Consider the following 23302-nt stretch of genomic DNA (forward strand, 5'->3'; position numbering starts at 1 on the left):
GAAGAGACCAAGATAAAGGACACAGGTGAAGCACGTGAAGTCCTATGGTATTCGCTTTCCCTTGTATTAGCAAGCAGCTTTTTCTGCATGCCTCAGTATTTCCAAAGCAAGACACGCAAAATGTCCTTGGGCAGGGCAGCACCGCATTTTTGTAGGATGCTTTGTGGGATACTGGTACATCTGGCCCAGAAGTGGGGTGGAGATGGAGCGCACAGAGGGACAGCTGTGAGCAGCTAGACTTGACATTTCTACTGCAAGCCTCCTCCTTCATTTCTGGGGTGGTTTCTTCTCCCTCCTCCCGCTCCCGAGCAGAGGTTCAAATTGAATTTATATCTGTCATTGCAGATAGAAGTTCTGACCAAAGAGAAAATAGGCTTCAGTCAAAATGTTTTCCCGTCAGATAGCTCACAGATCTCGAAGACTTGTTTTAGTTCAGGCAAGTTGACAAGCAATTCATTGCTAATTTTGCCTACTACAGTTACAGTACGAAAAGCTTTCCTCGTAGATTACATAATTATATTTTTCTTAACAAGGAGTACATTGCATTAGCAGGTTTAAATTATGCAAGCTTATTCTTTTGTCTTTTGTTATATTGTGTTCTATTGTGCTGGTAAAACAATATGTGCTTTAATTAGCAAATATCTGTAAATAATTTACTTGCTTTTCATACAGCAGAACAATGGAGCCAATTTTCACATACATCCACTGAGCATGTCTAGGGGGTTTCTTGCCAGAACCTTCCATTGTTCAGTATCTGTATCAATCTGCCCATCATTAGCAGCTAACGTTCAACAACCCAGGAAGAAATTAAAGTTTTGGCCCCCGGGAGCAGCCCCAAGCCCCCCAAACCCGAGGCTACGCTTTGCACAGAAAGATTAAAATATCCAGAAAATGAAAACAAACTCTTTTATTATCCATAACCCTGGCACCTTCACATAGAAACATGGATGCCTGCCAAGCATTAAGGTCATTGGATTAATGCCATAAAATGCCGATGTTCATCTGACCTTCTGACTGCATTTTAGCTACAAAATAAAAAGCTCTACTTGATACAACGCTATGAATCATGCGAGCGTCTAGTCTCTGCAGGGTTAATGCTGGGTGTGAACCCACACTGCACACACACAAACACACATACACGCACACACAAAGAAGAAAAGCTCTTAAATCAAGAGTGGATGACTGTTCCGAGACTTAAGGCATTGTTATTTTGAATGCGATTGAAAGGGCCAGAACAAGCATTGCAAGAATATTTCAATTATGTATTTCCCAGAACTACATCTCTGAGCAACTAATGCAAATATTGCTCCCATAGCAGTAGAACTTCTTCCCGAATAAAAGCATATAAGAGCTTGAATCAGAACATACTTTCTGTATCATTCGCATATTGTTTGAATATTATTAAAAATGCAAAATCTATGTATGCGTTACTCTCCTGAGCAATACAGTAATTATGATTAAGGGACAAGCAGCACAAAAAGAGCCAATTTATCTTACTTGTGCTTAGGAATACTATTGTGTAACTAAGCAACTAAAGACAAAATATAGTCTAATTAATTCACTCCTATGCTTATTTAAAAGACACAATTAGAACATTTTTATTTTCCAGCCTGCACAGTATCTCAACATGCTTGAGGGTGTACCATGTGAGGCCTATTATTCTCCAAAGACAAGAGTTTAATGTTTAGTGCCACTGATCAGACTGGGAACAGCAACTCTGGAGAGCAGTGGGTGTATTTTACAGTCTGAATGCACTGGGAAGCAGAGGGAAAGGGGGGGGAAAAAAAAAAAAAAAGAAAAAAGGAATCTGCCTTAAGTGACCAGATATGCCAGACTGCTGGCTAATGGCTAGCAACATGTGGCTTCTCTGAGTAATATCACTGCCCTCTCCTTCCTTTGCCAGCATATGCTACTGGTGGCGAGAGAGATAAAAATATACAGAGTGGATATGCAATTACCAAAACCATGATATTTTATGACAAATGCCATTTCTCTAACACTGCTATTACAGTGCGCCTGATTTCCAAAGCTGAATTAATTTGAGCAACTGTACATTGGAGATTGATGCTATTAGCATGATTTTTAAAGCACCCTTTAATAACCATAATCTGCATGTTTGAAACGCGTTGTCATTACCAGTGTTGACAGATATGAGCATGAGGCACACACCATGGAGACTAAAACGGGGCCGTTCTCATTTCAGATAAGAGTGTACAGATTCCTACATCTCTCAAAAAAAATCTATTTATGTGCAAAGGGAGTAGCACATTTTTCAAGGGGAGTGGCAATAAACCACTAGCGGTGTAAGAACCCATGCTCGGGCCAGCCTGTGCTACCTTTACACACCGGGGTAGGACCTCCGCACATGGAGAGCCCCTCAAAAATGAATCAGGCTTTCGAGGGATGCTGTGAGCATCTGTCCCAAAATGAAGAGAGAACAAACCCGCTGCCTCCCTTAACTTTCTAGAAGAATCTCTTCTGCAATTATAAAGACATACATTTATGGAGTGATGACTTTTTTTTTTTCTTTCCCCCAATTAGTCTGAAAATGCAAAATACTGCTAGGGAAATAATTACAGGAAACTAGCGCTCTCCTCTCCGCTGTATGAGCAACACTTACTCATGTAAATTACTTGCATGAGTAAGGATTATTTGCAAGGCGAAAAGCATTGCATCAGATCCCCAGTTCGGGAGAAGAGATGAAATCAACATGAGTTCGTAGTAAACTTAGCTCCTGATGAATGAACCAAAGGCAGATCCCCACCGACAGTCCAGCCTCAGCAGAAGCAGCATTCACGATGACACAGGGCAATGCAGGGAATGTCATATCATGCAAAATAAATTAGTGGCTTGTTTGGGGTTTTTTAGGAATTGTGCACATCACATCAAATACCATCCCTGGATTTAACGAGCACCGGCTTTGATATATATTTTTAAGCCCAGTCTAATTAATGCCAACACCTTTAAAAACATCAAAACACAAGGCACTAACAAGCATTTTGCTCTAGAACTGCTTCTGCAAAGGTCAGTCGTTCCATAGCCCCATGCTACCCCTTGGAGCAGAGAGGAGTAAATGAGCCGGAGGAGGATTCGGCCAGGACCCCGTGGGCTGCAGGGCTCGGGGGCTGAGCCCACCTCGCACCCCCTGAGCACCGCGGGCCCAGGGCGCTGCGTGAGGGGACTGGGCAGGGGCTTTCTGCCGGCAGCCAGCCAGCATCTACTTCTCACAGTCAGGCGCCGGAAAATCTGGGGGGCTGCTTTCCACACATGCCCCACGAAACTGTTTCAAGCGCAACACTGTTCTCTTACAGCTGCTCCCTCCAGACCTTCACAGCCCCCTCAGCATCCTCCTCCGAGCCCTGCACGAGGTGCCTGCCATCGCAGAGGTCTTCCCTTCCCACACGGCAGGTGACACAGGGGACCGCGCTGGCCCAGGAGCGGCCAAGAAAACCAGGGCAAGGTGGTGATTTCCTCTGGCAAAACAGACACTTTCCCCATTTAGATGGTGGCCCTCCCAGGAACAGAGCACAGCCACTTTTTCCCTGCTGGAGGGAAGGGGGAGAAGGCTGCTCCCACTCTCTGACCAGCGCTGCACCTGCTGCAGCTTTTGGGCTTGACAGCAAGGTCAGAGGCAGCACACCTGGGCCCCTGTATTTTAAAAGCAGCAACAAAGTTTTCAGTGAAGTAGAGCAAAACTCTTCTAGCTCACCTAACAGCATCCCCAAAGCCACCATCACTCTCACAAAAATGCCTCCACTGCTCCCGCACAGCAAGACCACTGGTCTGAACCCGATGTCAGAGCTGCTCCCAGCTGCTCCACGCATGTTGCTCCAGGATGTGATGAGCATCGGGGGCCAGGAGTGCTCATACCTGCAGCACGCGACTGGTCCCTTCCCACATTTGCTGTCCACTGAGACTCCCCGGGAATCAATCTCCAGCTGGCTTCTGGGGCCAAAAGAGAGTTTCTCCGCCATGCTTACAGGGATGCTCAGCCTTAGGCAGAGGGAGGGGTACCTCAGCAGAAGCACACCTGGGCTTGAACCCTTCGCTGGCTCTGGGCCCCAGCATATGGAAACATCAGGTTTTAGCCACAGACAGGGTTATATTTAAGTCTGGATGATGAATTCAGCTAGCTATAAAAAGACTTGTATTTACACTTATCGCTGATTAGCTCAAACATTTGGCAATCAGATAAAATACGCCATCAGAAATTTCTGAGTAAGAGAAGCATTACATACCTCCTCGCTTCTCCTCCCTCCTCGCAGCCACTAGCTGAATATTGTCATAGTGTCAATGCTGCTATTACGGAAAACAGGCAGCGAGCTGCTTCTATTAATCATGCTGCTAGCGCAGGTAGCTGCTAGCAACTATGCCTAAATCTCTGGTGGGCTCGATTACAAGCCTGCGATTCGACCACTCACTCCCCTCACCAACAATTTTATTGACAGCAAGCACCCCTGTCGCCCTTTGCCTCGGACACCGCAGATTTGCCGTATGTGTTGAAGCACTGGTTACTTCATCCCTGCTCCCTGAAATGCAAGACAAGGTCTTTTACCCCCTCGGCAGTCCCGCGCCACGACTAAGGTCTACCCTGATGGCTATAAGCCGCCTCTGACTTGAGAGCTGCATCTCCTCCCACAGAAGGAGCCCAGCCCAGTGAGCAAGCCTCGCGACCCCAGAGGCGGCTCTGCCACCGCTTTGGGGACAAACATGGATGTCATTTACGTAAGGAACCGTGACCGCGGGGCGGTTAGGTGAAACAGCCGCCCTGCGCGCCGGTGAAGCCGGTTACCCCCAGACAGCGCTTCGCAAAGCGCCAGTCAGCACCCAGCCTTTTGTCTCTCGGCTGCCTGTGCGTCCCTGAGTGGAATTCGGATCGTTCCAAACTATTAAAAATCGATAATAAAAAAATCATTCCGATGTCTATAAACAAGTTAATGGAGTAAGTGAAAACAAAGTACATTTCTTAATGGGAGTGTTATGTTGCCCTCTCTAGGCCCCGGCTCTCAGTGCCGGTTTCTGTAGGCTCCCTGCCAGAGAAGTATCACTCAGAGCTGTTGCTGTTGCTGCTGCTCTGCTAATGAATGACTAACTTAGGCCAGAGGGGAAATGACATCACCGGGGTGTAAAACACAACTGCATTAGGAAACTTTTTACCTGCTTTACATTTGTCATAATTATTCTACACAATACAACTGGCATTTGCATAATTTCAAGGCGTGCCATTATCTTAATTGAAAATTGTTTTCATATGGTTGAATAATGCAGAATGACATCAGTTAAAGCCCCAATGAAATGCACAAGTATAATCACACGGCTAATTACTAGTGGTGTTTGCATGTAAAAATAAATAAGACTGTGCATATTATTAGGAAGGTACATGCAGCTGAGAACTCTCGTACCGGAGCAGTGTTTTACTCGTAATGGTAGGATTAATTTTCTCTGATGTTCCTACCACAGTAACATGAGCTGATCATTAAGGCGTATTAAAATGATTTGTGTCCCTTTCCCCACCCCCCTCTCTTCCAAATATCTTTCATTTTACACACACACACGCGACACACACAGGCACAGTTTTAAATAGTCACCACGGGCAATTTCAGAGCATCCATTGCTCACTGTCATCTCCCTGATTCTTAGGAAAAGGCTCCCTTATCTCAGTGGCACGCACAGAAAATTAAAGTGAAGAGGTGGCAGCGAGCGAAGGTGGCTCTGAAACGCGTTTCGACTGCGTACGCATGTGTATGGGTACACGGCTGCGTCGGCACCTACAGCCACGCGTGCCTCCCAGAACAGCCCCTGCGGACAGCCGCCCCTCGTTGTACCTACACCCCCCCGGCGTCTCCGACAGAAGTTCCCCCAAATCACCTCGTGTGTCCCCCCGCCTGGTTTCCAGCCCCGCTCGGGGACCCTCCCCATCCCCGCAGCCCCTGCTGGGTACCTCAGCCTTCCCCCTCCCCGGACCGCGGACCGTGCTGAAGCAATAAATTTGAAAAGCAAATAACGGGCGGGAGCGGGGACGGGGCGGCCCGGGGCGGGGAGGGGGGGCGCAACCTGCGCGGCTCCGCGGCCCATGCCGGGCGGCGCGGCGCGGGGCGGGCGCCGGCGGTGGGTGCCGGCGCGCAGCGTGTTTGCGCCGGCCGCACGGCGGCTCCGAAATACGCCCAGGCATATCTGCAAGTTATTTGAATGTATTATTCCCGTACCTGTCATTTATCACTTTATTCAACACGTCCCTGCCAGCTCGATAGCTTTTGATCTCCCTCAGCCTCCATTTCGTAATTTCCGCCCTCTTAAACATATCGAATACTAAAAAAAAAGCCCCGACCGATGCCCATCGCCCCCCCCCCGTTTCTTTCCCCCCCTCTTGTCTGTGTGTTTTGGGGTTTTTGTTGTTAACGAAGCCAGAGAAGGGCAGGGCGAGCCCCGCACGCACTCCACTGCCCGCCGGGCCGGGGGCGCCCCGCAGCCCGACCCCCCCCCGCCCGCACAAGTTCCCGGGCAGCGCGCACCGGAGCGCCCCGACGGCGCGGCCCCTCCGCGCTGCCCCGCCACGCACAGCGGGGAGGGGGGTCGCGGGTGGGGGTCGCGGGGGGGTAGCCGAGCCCGGGCATGCAGGTGGGGACGGGCGCGGGGGGGCCGGCGCTGCGTTTACCACCTCGCCATGGTCACTGGTCCTGCCCTGGGGGGTGTCCTCGGGGAGAAAATAAAGTTTGGCGCTGGAGAGAAGTTGCCGGCTGGTGCGCTCCTCCCAGAGCAGCTGCAGCTCCGCGATGCAGGCGGGCTCCTCCGCGCGGCACCGCACGAAGAAGAAGTCGCCGAGGGAGAGGACCCGCGCCCGGCCGCCGCCGCGGCGCTGGAAGCGGAACGCCCTGTAGAAGACGTAGGGGCCGTGCGAGCCGCACGGGGCGCCGACCCACTGCGGGGAACAACAACACGGCAGCGGCATCAGCGCCGGCTCCGCGCCGCGCCGCGCAGCGCCGCGCAGGAGGAGGGAGGGCGGGCGGGCGGGCGGAGGGAGGGAGGGAGGGCGGGCGGGCGGAGGGAGGGCGGTGGGGAGGAGGGGCGCGCAGCGGCGCGGAGGCTCCGCGGCGGCGGGGGCGGGGCGCGCGGGGCGGCGCGGGGCGGCGCGGTACCTGCAGTGCGCTGCGCTCCATCGCGGCTCCGGCGTGATTGAACTCAACATTCTCCCAAACTTGTTGGCGTGAATGGAGCCCGGCAGGTCCTGGCAGGGCAAAGCCGGCCCCGCCGCCCGCCGCCCCCCGCCGCCGCCGCCCCCGCGCCGCCCCGCTGCCGCCGCCGCCCCCCCGCCCCGCCGCGCGCGGCGCCGCCCCCCGCCGCCCGCCGCCCGCCCCGCCGCCCCGCCGCCGCCCCGCCGCGCCCCGCCGCCGCCGCCGCCCGACGCCGGCCGGCCCCCCGACGCCCGCCCCGGCCCGGCAAAAATGCCGCGGGGCGGCGGCGGGCCCCGGGGGGGCGGCGCGGGGGCGGCGGGGCGGCGGCGGCGGCCCCCGCGCCGCCCGGCGATTTTTGGGGGGCCGAAAGGGCGGGCGGGCGCGCTGCGGATCTGACAGGACCTGCCTGTATATGTCTAATATAAAGACCATTTCCTGCGGCGCGAGGGGCGCTGCTCGTCCCCGCGCGCGCCCGGCGGGGCCGCTGCGCTCCCAGCGCCGGGCCCTGCGGAGCGGCGCGGAGCGGGGCGGAGGGCGAGCGGGGGCTGCCTGCCCGCCCGCCCGCACCCCCCCTCCCGGCGGCCCTCCGAGGGCGGGCGGCTCGTCCTCAATTTATTTATCGTTTTTCCCCAGGAAAGGAGGAAAGTGGGTTATCGATTATATAAACACATCAGTATTCATGCGCCGCCGCGCTGCGCGGAGAGACGCGGCTCGGCGAGAAAAAAACAACGAAACCGGGGGGGGGCGCGGGGAGGCGCGTCCGGCGGCGGCGGCGGGCATGGGCGCGCTCCCTCCGCGCCCGCGGAGCGGGCGGCGGGACGTGCCGGCACTGCTGATCCACCGGGCGCTGCCGGAGCCGCCGCCGCCGCCGCCGGGGCGGGATGGCTCCGCGGGCGCGGAGAGGCGCGGGCGGGTAGGGCGGCTGCGCGCCTCGCGGAGGGGGGCGGCCTCTCACCTGCGCCCCGCCCGCCCACCCGCACCCCCCCTGCGGCGCCGCACGTCGGGGACACCGCGGGCTCTGCGCATCCCGCGGAGCCTCCGCGACCCCGCGCTAACGCGAGCAGCTTGGGGCGCGGGGGAGGGCACAGCCGGCTTCGCGGGGCAGCTCCCGGCACCGCACCCGCGCAGGGGCCGCCCGCAGCGCCGGGCACGGAAAGTTTCCATCGGGGCCCCGAGAGCTGCGGCCCCGCAGGCAGATGCCGCTGCGGCCGGCGGCGGAGCGCGGCCCTCCGCGCCCGCGGAGCCCCCACCCACCCCGGTCAGTGACGGGCGAGTCAGTTTGGGGGGTTTTGCCCCTTCCACCCGCAGCCAACGGCGGCTCCGCGGGGCGGGGGCAGCGGTGCAGAGCGGCTCCGCGGGGACCTCCCCCCCCCCCAAGACTGGCACTTTCTCCCCCTTTTTTTGCTTTTTCTCCCCCAAGCACTCTCCGCGGACCCTCCTCCCGGGGGGAGACGGACACACTCGAAGCCGCCCCAGCGGGGCAGGTCCGGCCCTGCCGCTGTGAAACCGCGGGGACGGAAATAAATAAATAAATAAACAAGCAAATAAAATAAATAAATAAATATCCTTAATAATGACGACAGCGGTGACGTCAGCACTGCGTGCATCACGACACAGCCCGGCGCGGAGGACAGCAACAAGTGCGGGCGGGCGGCGGCGCCGCGGCCGGGGCGACCCCTGGTGCCCGCCCGCCGCACCGCGGGGCCGCCGCCGCCCCCGCTATAGCGCGGTCACCGCTGCCCGGGGGCCGCGGCCCTAGGGAGCCCGAACGCGTGGTGCTTTTGATGGCGTTTAGCGTGGAAACGCGCTTGCCAGCGCACCAGAGCCCCGATTCTCGGGTTGCGCATCCGGCCGAAGTGGCGCTGGCAAAGCGGAGCGTAACGCGCCGACAGCCGGGGCTGCCCCGGCGCTCAGGGCGCGGCCGGGCACCTCGCTGGGCAGGAGGGGCCATCCCGCTGTGAGCCGGGGGATCATTTTTGGTGACTGGGAAGAAGGAGCCAGCCCTGCACGAGGCGCGGCGAAGGCTCGGTTGGCCCCAGGCAGAAGGCACGGAGCGGGTACGGGAATTTGGGCAGCCCTCGCAATGGTGCCGTGCTGGTGGGGGCTTCATCCCCCTTCACCCTGGCATCCTCGGCGCTCGCTCGCATCCGGCAGGGCGGGTGTTCCGGGCGCCCCTGGGACGTTGGGTGCTTCTCCAGGGGGAGGCTGCATTTCTTCTGGATCCTCTAGAGGAAATACCAAATTCTTCGTTCCAGTTTGTAAAAGGTTTCATCTTTTCCACCCTACATCCTCCTAAGATGCCTCGAGCGTCCGTCCGGTCTTGTGGCCCCACAGCCTCTCGGCTCGTACTGCGGCGAGGTGGAAGAAAGGCATCTTCAGCGCCAGGGAAGGGGAATTTAATTCCAGTGTTTGGTGTGCCAGAGATGAAGATGGCTGGAGCTCAGGCTGGGTGGGAAAGCTGATGTGCTCTCCTAGGGCTTCAGAAAGCGGGAGCAGGCAGGGCAGGCGCTAGAGCAGCTGGGCTGTGGGGGCCGGGGGTAGGCTGGGATGCTGGATGGGGCAGGTGGGAAGCCAGCAGGTACCAGTGCTTGGGCTGTCACCCAGCACCGGTGGCTCCTGTGCGTCTTGGATGGGCAAACCCAGCAGAACAGCGAGAGTTGCGGATAGCAGCTCTTTTGGCCACTAAAGTCTGACGCTTTGTGCTCGGGAGCTCAGTCACCCAGGGGAGGATGTTTTGCAGGGGCTGGGTAGGTATGGGAGGTGATGCAAGGGGGACCCACACCTCAACACATCCCCACAGAACGGGGAGTGGTGCTCCATTTCACCCCCAGTGAAGTCCCAGCCGGAATAACTCACATTTCTTCAGCAATTCACCTTTGTTTTCACTGACCTTGGCATATTTAATCAGGGTTATATTCTCACACAGATAAAACTGCTCTCAAACGATTGTTACAATATATTGGGCACAAACAGGTTTTTATTTGTTTATTCATTTTCTTTATCTCAGGCAGGTAGGGCTCCTCCTTTCCCACAATATATAATCAAGTAGCAAAGAGAACTTCCCATCTCCGTTTGTGCCTGAATTCCTCTGCTTCTGTCCCAGCAGCCGGGGCCCAGGCACTGCCGGCAGCCTCGGTGCTGGCCCTGAGCTCCTGCCTGCTGCACGGAGCATCACTGGCAGCTCTGTTGCAGGGCCCCATCCTTCCCTCCAAGCCACGGCACTATAGCTGCTATCAGTTTTATATAAGGTGGTGAGGCCGGATAACCACGCAAGGGCACGTTTTTGTCCTCTCAGCAGAGACTGCTTATCCGTGCAGCATGCTGGGAGGCATCACTATGCATGATGACCCAAGCCACCACTCCATGCATTGAGCTCCTCCAGGACTCCAACTCACCTCCAGTTTCTAGATTCTGGGGGAGCTCAACTCCAAAGTCCATACTTGAGCTTACATCCGTAAGGGTTACATCCAAAGCCAGAATTCAGATGGTGGGACAACCTGATGTTCACTTCAGGACCCAGATCTCTAATGTCTAAAAGGTCCCCTGAGTAGGTAGGTTTCTTCTCACTGAACTGTGATTATCTGAAGCTTTGGTGTCCAGTGTGAGCTGGTGGCCCAGCTTCATGCCTTAGACACCAGCAAAGGCAATTCCGAAGGGTCAGTCATCACTTGCGGGGGACACCTAGTCTCCCGCAGGTATAGATTTGTGTCGCTCGAAGCAAAGGTACACAGAGCTGCCAGAAGAGGATGAGATGTGTGTGGGCCATCTGCCCATTGCCCCTGCAGGTCCCTTCCCTGCCACCCCCACAGTGTCCGTGGGGCAGGGGAGGGGGCCCAGCACAGGCAAAAGGAGGCGTTCACCCTCCAGCCCCACAGCTCCAGCCCCCAGCCCATGGTGTCTCTTGGCTGGTAGGACCGTCAGCATCCTGCTTAAGTTTCTAATGTTGATAGCATTTTGAATGGGATAGCAACAGAGGCTGTGGCAGCGCAGAGGAGTACGGATTCCCAGCAGCAAGGGCACGTGTGTTCATCATTGCTCTGACTTCAATTGTACAGGAGCTTTCTCCCCCCAAAAAACCTTTCATTCTTCAAAATAATAATTTAAAAAAAAAATACACAGCTTGTTTATAGCAGAAATTGAAATTCCACATATAATCAAAGTTGGATTTTGTCCTGCAGGCGCTGGATAAGTTTCTTCATATGAATATTTTGTATCTTTCTCTGGCCAAAAGAAATGTGCAAAATGTTGTAATGTTTCTGTGCTTTCCTTTGGACATTCCAGGCTTTTGCTTAAGCTTCTCATAAAAGGCTATTTTCAGTGGAGAGAGGAAAAAAAAAAAAGCAGCCTACAGTATGCCGAGTCAATAAAGTAATGCAAAACCATAAAACACAGCAATGATAACAACAGAAGATCTGTAGATTACAAAGGAAATAAGATGGGGATCAGACAGAGCAGTAGCTGGAAGTGAATGCATAAAAGCCAAAATAACACTGGTCCTAATAAACAGCCAAAGTTGAACCAAAAAGCATTTAAAGCGTTAATTTATTAAATAACTTTATTTTCATGCCTTACAATTAAACATAGTTGTGGTCAGGCATGTTGGGAGACAGGAAGCAATTGGAGTCTTCAAGCCCAGTTTTATGCTTGGAAGGAAACCCAGCCTGACCCACTCTGCGACTGGGCTGTGCCTGCACGGGGGCTGGCGAGCCGGCATTCGTTTGGGGTGCTTTAACTCCCTTACGGATTTTCTACTCGGAGCTTTTCTCTTCCAGGCTTTTAAGACGCGGAGGAGTTTTACAGGGAGTGCTCTGGGTGGGAGACGGAGCTGCGGCAGAGCTGTGAGGGCGATGCCAGCCCCTGCTCCCGCTCGGGGCGTGGGGTGGGATGCAAAGCTCTTTGAAGTTGCCAGGAGGCTCTCTGTTCACTTCAGCAGGTTTTGGGATCAGTCGCTCGCTTCGGGAGCCCTTTAGGTCAGATGTTCAAATCACCAGCTCGAAGCATTAAAATTCCAGGAGTCAGAGCGTTTATCTTCCCCCTAAAAAATCCACCAGCCCCAATCAGCGACCTAACCAAGCATAAAACCCCACGTGAGATCACCTTTCAAATCCCAGCCTTTAATTCATATGTGCATTTGGAGTTATTTTTATTTACCGTGCATTTCTTTTTGTCATCCCGGCATCACGTTTTTAAGCTCCCTTCTTCGACTGCTAGGAGCTCGCCTGGAACAAGCACCCCACTGCCCCAGGGCTCCTGGACGGGGCTGGTTAAGAAAAACAATCACCACCGAGTATTGAGAGATTTAACGGTAAAAAAACTGACCGCAGTGGGATGGATCCCATGAAAATGTGGAAACTAGGAGGGTGCCTGGATGTCCAGAGTGTTACGAGCCCTGTAACAAGGGGTGCAGCTGTGGGACGGGAAGAGCCGGTGGTTCGGCAGCCCCAAAGATACTTGCTGAACTCTCCCGGTAACAGTAAGCTGAGGTGGCTACTACCTGCTGCCTGGAAAGCTGGTTTCATGTAGTGGCACAGGGTGATGGGTCAGCTAAAACAGAGCCCACGCAGTTTCTGCCTGATCAGTTGCTAACCAAGCTACACTTTTCAGATGCTGTTAATTGAGTCTGATGAATTTTGCTCCAGTGGGACCTATTACGGGCAAAAATACAAGTGACATCAGAGCCATAACTCATAAAAATCAAGTCCCTGAATTACATCTGAGAGCAATATGAAAATGCAAGTGGGATTTCAAATGGTATCAAATAGCTTTCTGTCATACCTTATTAATACCACAGAGCTAATAGAAACAGCTATATTATCATCCTAATGTCATTATACATATATAATACACACACGCACATACACACAAACAGTGTGTGTAATTATAACAACATTATTTTGTTCACACAGCCTGAAAAATGTGATTAGATGGCGGCTTTGAAATGGCAATATTCAATCAGGTATGACTTGTATATTGGCTTAGAGCACAGTCTTCTACTTATGTAAAATTCTGCCTTGTTATGTGTGGTGGTAGCGTGGATGGCTGCGAAAGAAAGAGGGAGCCGAGGCCACAGAGATCATTTCATCTTGAGTCGGAAGGGCTGAATTGTCATTTCAAAGCTTAACCACCGTCACTGTCTAGCAAGCTATCCCCGGCTATCCTTTCTTGCCTATATCACTTCAGAAAACATGCTAATTTATCTGCTAAATATAGCTGCCTTCTCACAAAATCCCGAATAAAATCTCTCCACTGGAGATGGTCCTAAATGCAACCAAACTATTTCTTTTCTAATCATAAAGCTCAGAAGGGGACGTCGCCTGGTAGGGCTGTAGATGGGCTTCAGTTTCCAAACGGTGTGCAGGAAACATGCATACCAGCCATTTCACATCCAGCTCCTGTCAAATAATTTACCTCAACTGTTTTTAGTGAAAATATACATATGTATATATATCCCTGTGTGATGGGGATAGCTGGAGCTGGAAATACCGTCGTAAGAATGCCAGGCCATATTTACCCAAGTCAGTGGTCAAAGCAAGTTGCTATTCTTGGTGTGCCAGATTTAAATCAGTTTAAGTAAACAAGCTGACCTCTTTCCACTTAACAGGTCTTAGCCGTCATGGCTTTTTTCCTGAGAAAATGTTTTTTTTTTAATAAATTTGGCGGGCCCCAGAGGAGGGTAAGCAGCTATCTCAGAGGGAGCAGCTGGTGCTGCTGGGGAGCAAGCCAAGGAGGGCAAGGCGGGTTTCCCAGGCAAGGGATGCACCAGCCAAACTCAAAATTTGCCTTTTTCTGCCCTGCCCTCATTTGAAAGCAGGGGACTTTACCTCCTCATTGGCTTTGAATACCTTGCCCACATCTAAGTGCTTATGGCAACTCTTGCTCTTCTGTTTTGGGACTGGGTTTTTCCCAGTTTGGTTTGTGCAAGGACATTTGACCTCTTGGTTATTGAGATCTTTTTTAACAGCACTAGGATGAGATGCAGTGACACAGAGAAAGGGCTCCTGAAGTCCCCCGAGTACCTGCAGGGCTGCTGGCCAGTCCCGTGCTTGCAGCTGGAGGATGCAGGGCTGGTGTGTCCACCACCATGACCTTGCTCTTCCCTTTACACACAGATTTTTTCCCTATAAGCTCTAGAAGTCACTTCTACACATTTATTCCCATGTTTTCATCCTTTATCTGAGTTACAAATTCAAGAAAACTGATGAGTCAATCATCTCGCACAGTTTAGCAACGTTTAACCTTTGGCTAAGCTGTCTTCAAGCTGTTCCTACCTAAGTACATACTCGAGGCAGCTCAGCAAACAATCTGCTGGGGACTGCCCTGCAACTCGCCTCCTCCGGAATTTTGCCTGAAAAGGGCTTTTGGCATCTGGCGCCAAGTGGCAGTAGAGGAGAAACAAAGCAAAATAGCTACTGGTACCTCAACTCTACGGCCTGAAGGTTGCTTCTTGCCTTGCAGGACAACTGGCCCGATAAGCAAGTGCTCCTCTGTGCCGGGTCGCTGTGGTCCCTGGCACTGGCGTCAGGGGGGACAGCCATTTCGGCACCTCCCGCTGAACCAGCCTTACAGTCGGGCTGAAATAACTACAGATTATAAACACAAGACTTGTCTGGTAAACACTGGAGAGGATGCAGAAATCATTTATCCTCCTCTCAATTCAGGTACACACATCAAACTAAAACACTAGAAGGGAAAAGGCATTGATCTGTAAGTTACAGCTCTGCCAAACACACAGGGTTATCCAGCCGCTGTTTCCAGGGAGCACATATATCTGCCATACCAGAGAGTCTTTCTTCTCCTCCTTTCCTTACCGAAGTGAGCATTGGACATGTTTCTGAAGTACAAGAATCTCTGAGGTCTAACCACGATGGATCCAAGCCTCTGGGGATGATAGAGTTGTGTTGTTTTTTTTTTTAATCCTCTTGAGAAACAGATGCTTTGGCTCATCTTCATTATACCTAGCCTGATTTATTTTAATTGCTCTGGGTATCCGGAATACTACGATTGCATAATCTCATGCACATGCCTTTAAAAGGAAGCCTTGGCTGCAACGCCGGGAAGGCAATGTTAAATACGGAAAAAGTACTATGCAAAGTCTCATTTATTTTGGAAATCACTGGAAAGAGTTCTACTGAAAATTCGCAGCAAAACATATGCCACATTTGAATAATGATTTTGAGAGGTGCTTTACCTAGCTTTGCAATAAAAGGGGCTCTGAAAATTGCAGTCCTTCAAAAATGTCTCACTTCCAACCCCTGAATTTCAGTGAATCAGAGGACAGTTAGGTCCACAGTGGCAGCCCCAGGGTCAGTCGCTGAGGGCGAGGCAAGAGCTGGCTGCCTGGCACTGCGCACCTAGGGGGATTGCTTCCACCCCGTACGAAAATAACCAGAACACAGTAACGTAAGAGAAAACCTGTTTTGAGCAGTGTCAATGGGAACCGCAGGCTCAGGACAGTGAGAAACGAGGTGGCCTGCTGAGATCTGCCCTTCCTGGGTTTAGAAATACAGGACTCCATCTCAGTAAAACAAAGCAGGAATAACAAGACTGCGGAGAAATATCTGAATGTCATCCCCTTGTCTTATCTGATGCAATTCACAAGATGCCAAATACTGTCTGCTTGGGAAAAAAGTCTGAAGAAACCTTCTTCCAGTTAAGAAAAATATATTATTTAAGCTACTCTAGAACTGAACCTAGAAAAAGGATTTATTTTGAAGTCATGCCAATATATATTATCTGTTATTAAGACGCTGCTTTTCTGAAGAGAGCCAGATCCATATCTTACCAAAAGCTTTTTCTTTCTCTGTATTTTTTTAATTTATCTCTCTGAACAAATTAATACTTGCCATAAATACTGTCCCTGAAGCCAGTGGGGGTACTCTGTGAAAGAATTTGACCAAGAACTCAAAAAACCCCCCAAACCTTGCCCTTACCTTTGGCTTATTGATATGCTTTCCTGTCTTCTAGGGAAAGGAAAAGACATGAATTTTATAGGTTACCTACACCATATTAATTATTTAAAAACATGCAACTGAGATTTTGTTTTGCAGGAAACATAGTTGATTTATCCTCAGCAGCCTTAGCGTACACCCAGAGAAATGTATGTGTGCAACCTGTGCCTTTGGATGCGCAACAGATATGGTGGGGGATGATTAACCAAACGGACTTTGCACAGTGCTGGGATAAGCAAGCCCAATAAACTTCACAGGTGAAGGAGGAGACCCATAATCATATCTTCTGATCTTGAAGAGGAACCGTGAGCACTTTCCACTTGCTTTCACGTGGTATCGTTTATCTGGGAGTGAACCGGATTCACGTAGATTTGGCAATACCTATTTGCCATGCCAGACCCCAGGAGTGCAGTCAGCGCTACTGTACCCACCAGGCAGGTGCTTTGAAAATGGGTCGTATGAGGGGCTGTGAACAGGCAGCGATACCACAATTTACAGGCTATACCTTTAAACACCCACAAATTTACTTTGGGTTCACAGACAATAATGAGATTCACGTTTGGGAGAAGCAGCCCACAGAGACTATCAGGAATATTAATGTTATCACAGAAGTTTATTAATGCCTGCGTGTCGGGAAGTGGGTAAGGAAACCTTCTGTGTTTTGTTGCGCTATCAGCAATTACCGTGCAAGAAGATTTCTGTTCCTGGTCCTCCCTCTGATAGGGTTTGGAAAAAAAGGCTCCAAGGTTGATCTTTGGGAAGTGTTTGGGTTTTTAAACAGAGCAGATGTTTCCTCCATTGCCTTCTGCGTACCTCCATTTCTCAAACAAGAGTTGAAGGCTTTCCCTGTCCTTCCTTCTCTGAAGCGTTGCCATTTCTAGCTCAACAAACCCGTATGCCTCATGCTTGTGAAATTTGTAGGTGCATCTGCCATCGCACAGAATTAAAATAACCCTTCAGATGTGGGCTCACACGTCTGTTTTGTTCACGTCTTTCAAGCCAAGCTACAGCCCTTCCCTTCGCTCCCCGCTTTCTCCTTGTGCTGCCGTCTCTGTTGGTGGAGAGGTATCTCCAGGATTGGATTTCCAGTGGAAGCAATGCGGTGCTGTTGTTTATTTCAGACGCCAAGAAGAAGTCAGCAATCGGCTCTTCATGAGGAGCAAGCCATCAAGACGTGAGCATGGGTTGTTCTGGAAACCTGTCCCCAACACCCCAGAAACCCTTCCTGTCCCTTCTCCTCTTTCTCTTTTAATGGGTTAAGGGCTATATAACCTTGTGCCTGTTATCTAGGTTGGGATCTAGTGCCGTGATCAGTCTTTCTGAAAGGTTTGCATTCTTTTAAGCTCCTTATATGTTAAAGAAGGAAAAAAATAAAAAGGAAAGGAAGAAGCCCGCAGTTCAGCTGACGGATCAGACTGGAACCTCTCAGCACAATTCAGGGCTGCTGCCCAAGGAGGCCATGGCACCGCAGAAATCAATGGGCTGGTGGCAGGAGTGCTCGGGAAGAGGGATGTTCTCAGGAGGAGATCTATTTCTCCTGAAAGCTTCGTTAAGGCTCCTCCATCCAGGAGGTACGGTTAAAGATGAACCAGACCTCTCCGACTTCGGCACGAACCCGCCCACGCTCAGTTCCAGAGAAGCCACAGCACGTGTGTGAAATTTCACATTTTGAAACAAAATTTACATTTACATTTTGAAACAAAATACGGAACAGGCACTCGCTCTGATAGCTGCCTGGACCGGGATAAGGCCCCGCAGCCACCAGCCGCAGGCTGGGCAGGCGTGCCCTGTTGCCACCTTTCCGGAGACAGAGCCAAAAAGTGCTGGCTTGTTTTTCCCAGGTGGCACAAGCCAGGCACCACTGGCCCCTTGCTGGGAGGTTCACTCACACCCCGCCGAAGCGCCCTCAGCCAAACAGCCTTCGCTGACGGACGCGGTACCTGTTAGCATCCCCCCGACACAGATGTATCAGCAAACCTCGTGAACTATAGACGGGGCCTTAAATTGGTCTCGGTTAAACTCCCGCCACTTGGTGTGCTTTGAGAAGTGGGACATTTGCTGATGGAGGGGCTCTTGGCTGTTACATTTAATTAAGGATTCTGCTGAAAGTTCTGTTTAAAATAACAAAGCTTGCTGCTTAGAAAAGCGTAGGTGATTCCCCCAGAGGCCTGGCCAGCATTCCTGCTCCTATTGTACAGCATTATTGATTAATCAAAACTAATGCTCACAGCTGTTGCCTGATGGATACTGTCTTTGGTGGTTGCCTGCATATAATTATTTACTACTTTATTGATGTTATTTATTTCTTCATTAAGTATTGTTGGCTGTTTAATTATGTGAAACACAACTGCAAGTGTCGCTGCTAAAAGCCACGGGAAGGACTGCCCACAGCTGAAATCTTTCAACCATAAACTCTAAAAATAAATCTAAAGATAAAAATATTTTAGCCAACATTTTGATTGAAGACCATCAAACCACAAACGTGTTACATGTCATCTGGAGGCTGATGCCAGAGCACCAAGTTCAGATAGATTTGCAATCTGATTTGATTGCACGCGGCAAAGGACTTTTGCAGACTTGTGGGTTTTATTAGATCTCCAAAACACGTAAGAAAGGTCCCTATCTTATTCTTGGTAGCTGAATGTTTGAAATAAATCAGAGGGAAACTCCGATTTCCCAAAGCTTACAGTCAGGAGTGCCTAACCAAGCTCCTTTCAGAAACCAATTCCTGTGCCAAGATCCGAGGACCTCCCAGGCCAGATGCTGGCTCTGTCCAGCGCCCCAGTGACAAACTGGGGAGTCTCCCCAAGAGCTCCCTCCAGGCTCTCCCTTCTGCCCTCCTGGCTCTCCATGAGTGACGCAGACCCAAGGGCCCCTGCGCCGTCCCTGCCCCAGCACCCCACTGCTCTTGCCCTCCTCAGAAGCACCAGGCACAGCTGCTGCAGCAGGTCTATGCCCGACCTCACTGAATTAGTGAGCCGACATCTAATCCTTGGATTCACGTGGGACGAGAAGGGATGAGCTGAGGCTTACTTAGCTTGTGATGTAAGACCAACTTTAACAGAGCCACTTTTCCTTGCCAAGAGAAGCCATGGGGGTTTGGGGGCAAAATCAACACCTTAAATTCTATCTGGAAACCAAGAGGCAGTAAGGACAAACTAGATTTAAGACATGTCGTGGCTCTCAGCAATCTCTAGGTACTTACCATTTTAAAAAACCAGCCAGGTATATGACTACAAATATGGTATTAGAGAACTTGGAAGGATCTCTTCAATCTGCAAACAAACCAGAGGACCCACAAACCCTGCTGTAGCTCACAAATCATTAACGCACCTATAACAGATCAGAAATAGCCTCTGTATCTGCTTACTCATAAAATAAAAATTCCTTCTCTGACATCCTTTCCAAACAGCCCTCATCAGGCCCTTTCCCCAGGGCAGGAGAACAAATAGCTCTGGCAGTCCTTGCTTGGCCATCAGTGCATTTGTTATTCGGTAGCTTCTAGCCTGAATGTTTCTACGCAGCTCCCTATAGATCTCTTGCTTACTTCTGAGGTAGTGCATTAAAATTAGTGCGGTCTTAACTACTGCTTTATGAAAAGTACGTAAGATGGCCGGTTGCCAAACCTCTAACTTCCCTATGGCCTCTATCCTAGGGCAGCAGCCTCTGCTTTTTCTTTAGGAGCCCAGAGGAGGACCAGACTAACGCCTGGCGCCGTCAGGTCACCTGCATCTGTTCCAACGCGTCTCAAGCCCAGAGCATGAGCAGAAGTTGACTGTGGGGCCCAAGTTCTGCCCATGCTCTCAATACACTGTGTACACTCACCTCTTTTTTAACTAAGACATGTCGGGGAAAACCTGAGAGAAATAGTAAACAGAGAGCAAGGATAAAAAAAAAGAAACATGATAGGTCTAGGGAATTTGGTCTCCATTTCCCTCTTTGTTTCCTCCCCAACCTCCACATTTTCATGCATTTCCTCTGTCTAAAGCCAGTTCTTCCTCCGCCTGTTTTTTGAAATGTCACAATCTTTCCTGTATCCCTCATGCCCACATTGTGAGGGTACCATGGGCACCTTTCCAGCAGGGATATGCAGAGCGATGGGGAGCACAGCTAGGATTTTCAAAGGAAGCTAAGGAAATCTTTATGGAGAACTTGGTGAGAATTTGGCACTTGGCACTCTTCTGCTCTTTTGAAAGTCCCACCCTACAGGAACAATCTAAACAAATGTATGCCCCAATGCTGATAAATCCGTTTGGAAAGATATCAAAGAAAAGCTTGCTGGGTTTGGAGACCTTTGAAGAAAGGGAAATATCCTGCCAACCTGATGCTGAGATCTATCTTGTTCCACCATGTGGTCTGAATCACCGGAGTCCTCCACGGCTCCCTTTCCTCCTCGGGGTGTGGAGGGCAGCACTGCCTCACTGAAGAAGGGAATTTGGGGGCCAAGAGGACAGCCTAATTTAAGGAAAATTCAAATGAAAAATTACTTGACAATGGAAGTTGTTACTGTGTCTAAAAATATCTCAGTGAGTCAGATTACTGAAAACAGCAAAGCTATGGAGCAAAACCATAGCCTCTTCTCAGCAGTCAGCTGGCTTCATTCACTAGCCTGGCATCTCTTTCCCCTTATGTTTTTAATATCATAAGAGTGGGGGGTTTTTTTAAAGTCTACAATAAGTAAATGTTTAATGGATCGCCCTGTACAGTTCTTGGTGTTTACATGTTCTCCAACTAACCAAATTTGTAGAGCAAATTAGAAGCCTGTAAGACCAGGACAAGTGAATTACAGATATTTGTTGCTCAGAAACTATCGCCTCGTTCAGTCCCACATGCCCCCTCAAATAAACGGTTTCAATTATGTTTTCACCTTCCCCAGCAATATTAACGTCTCTCACCGTTGCTGGCCAGGGCTATTGCTCCTTAGTCTGCAACTGTTATGGCTTTGTGCACATATGCTTCCTGTGAATGTGCAACCTTGCACGGTGTCACAGTCCCAGCGCTTCCAGGGTAACCTATTAAACCAGGCTGGCTCAGGACCAGGCGCACGAGAGAAGCAGGGGAGAAGGAAAGGTGGAGACTACAATGTTGTCGATGCTTTTTTATATACTAATGAGATGGGTGGGTGTGGCCCCTTTCTTTCACCGACCAAAATATAAATAGCCAGTGAGACTTTTCCACTCCCCAATGGACAAATCGCCGCCGAGTGAGCCATTCCCAACACCATGCCACAGGGGCCTCGCTTGGTTTCTCCAGTTGTCACACATGGGCAACTTCGCCCAGTTGGCCTAAGGGTCCCAGAACCCCTCCCTCCTTCAGCCCCGGGGCTCTGCCCCTGCACCCACCCTGGGACCATCCCCGCGGGCAGCTGTGAGGAAAGCGACCAAATTCCTCAGACCCCCCTGACACCGATCAATGGGAGAGCAGGGCAGCCCCGAGATGCCGCCTTCCCTGCGCACACGCTTGTAAATCTGAATAGTACCCACTCTGCGTGATGTTTTGGGTTCGTTTTCCATGCTGCCAAGGTCTCTCTGGCGATGCAACCCGAGGTGGCCGAAGTCCCCATGAGGGGCTGGCGGCACACGGCAGCACTGAGACCACCACGCCTCTGCGGGCAGGGGCGAGTGCATCCTCCCTTCCCACCCTGCGTGGGGCAGCCGGAAAGCCAGTGGCCATAGTAACTCGGCACAGCGGGACCTAAGGAAACAAAATGGATTTTTTTAGGGTTGAAATCAACAGAAAAATGAAATCAGGCTCGTGTCGTCAATGGTAAAACTCCCACTGGCGCTGTTGGGACCAGGATTGGGCCCAGGCCGCACCCCTGTGCTTTCCCAGGCTCATGATTTAAAATTCTGGATTTCAAATGATGGTTTATTTCTGGCTGACCTGTTTGGCTTCAACTGTTACGAGCTTTCGACTGTTGGGCTTATTTTTAATCTACTGTAATAGTACACAAACTTAATCAGAGCAAAACGTTACCAACATGGAGTGTCGTTCCTGCCCCTCCATCAGCTGAACCGTTTGAAGTCCCCCAAACCCATCATGGTCTGCCCGCGATGTCCGGCTCCTCTCTGACCATTACCACATTATTTGCACTGTAAATACACCAAGGGGAGCCAAGGGGCGAGGGCAACGGCACATGGGCACGGCGCGCTCCCCCCCGAGCAGTACCCCCGTGCAGATCTAGCGATGAACATCCCCACCACGGGGACAGCTAGGGATGAACTGCCGACAGCGTGGCGTGTTTTGGTCAAAGAAACTTCTCTTACACACACATTTGGGTCAGTCTTTGTCATTTGATGTCAATGGCGGGCTGCGACATTCCTCTGTGTTATTTTTTTTTTTCCCTCCCTGCTATTTGAAGAACGAGATTTTATCTTCCCTTCCCACCACCCCGTGCCTATTTCACTAAAACCTGCCTTTCGGGCCAGCATGCTGGTAAGAGATTAATTTTACACTGCAAGAAACACCGAGCAGAGTATTTCAGCTTTGACATATGAGACGTCTGTTATAATATTGCAGTTTTTCTAAATTAAATATTAGGAAAAATTAAACCCAATTGTGGTTCGTATTCCTATGGAAAATATTCCTGTTCAAAACAGTCCCTCCATGCTAAATGACTTAAGTAACTGAAAACACAATAAATATGCAGCAAGTTAAAAACCCAGATTATTCAGGTTTTAAGGCTTATAACTAAAAGTGGTTTAATGTTTCATGCCTAATAATAGATTACTCCTATCACATTTCTAACCTTTATTTCTACCAGCTTTGAAGTCCAGCCATATAAAGGCTGTTTGTAGAACCACACGAAAGTTAAAGCAAATATTACTCAGAGTGATTCATATGAACAAGAATTTGCAATGAAGGCAGAGGGTTTTTTGTGTCTGTATCAAAGGAAATGAAATGTTTGCAATATTTTCCAGTTGATAAATGCATTAAAACATTTTAGTTGTGTAGTATGAACATTGCTGACATAAACAGACTTTGACCTGAAACAGATTGTATTAAGCTCTGCGGGGGAGGCAGCATTAAAAGAAAATAAAAATAAAATAAAAAATAGAAATTCCTAGATTTCAAAATCTGCCACAAGGTCACTGCAGTCCTTAATTAGCTGAATACATTAAGAGAAGGCTAGAACACAGATTCTGTAAAGAGAGCAAATGTATGTTTAATCCTCTGTTCTTT

General features: G+C 50.6%; 1 protein-coding gene across 3 annotated transcripts in view; it reads right to left on the reverse strand.

Annotated features, from left to right (window-relative positions):
• Nucleotides 1-7253, reverse strand: part of ARID5B (AT-rich interaction domain 5B) — a 122298-nt gene extending 115045 nt beyond the window's left edge. The window contains exons 1-2 of one of the 3 annotated variants that reach the window (XM_072869914.1): nt 7137-7253; nt 6659-6919 (exon numbers count right to left, since the gene is read on the reverse strand). In XM_072869914.1, coding sequence (XP_072726015.1) covers nt 6659-6919; nt 7137-7157 — 282 coding nt within the window. In that variant the 5' untranslated portion in view covers nt 7158-7253. Of the gene's footprint in view, nt 1-6658; nt 7001-7136 lie in introns of those variants that run through there. The other 2 variants (XM_072869915.1, XM_072869913.1) reach the window with 2 other exon arrangements.
• Between the last annotated feature and the right edge of the window lie 16049 nt (nt 7254-23302).

This window comes from Ciconia boyciana, chromosome 8 (assembly GCF_034638445.1).
Source record: "Ciconia boyciana chromosome 8, ASM3463844v1, whole genome shotgun sequence".
NCBI lineage: Eukaryota > Metazoa > Chordata > Aves > Ciconiiformes > Ciconiidae > Ciconia > Ciconia boyciana.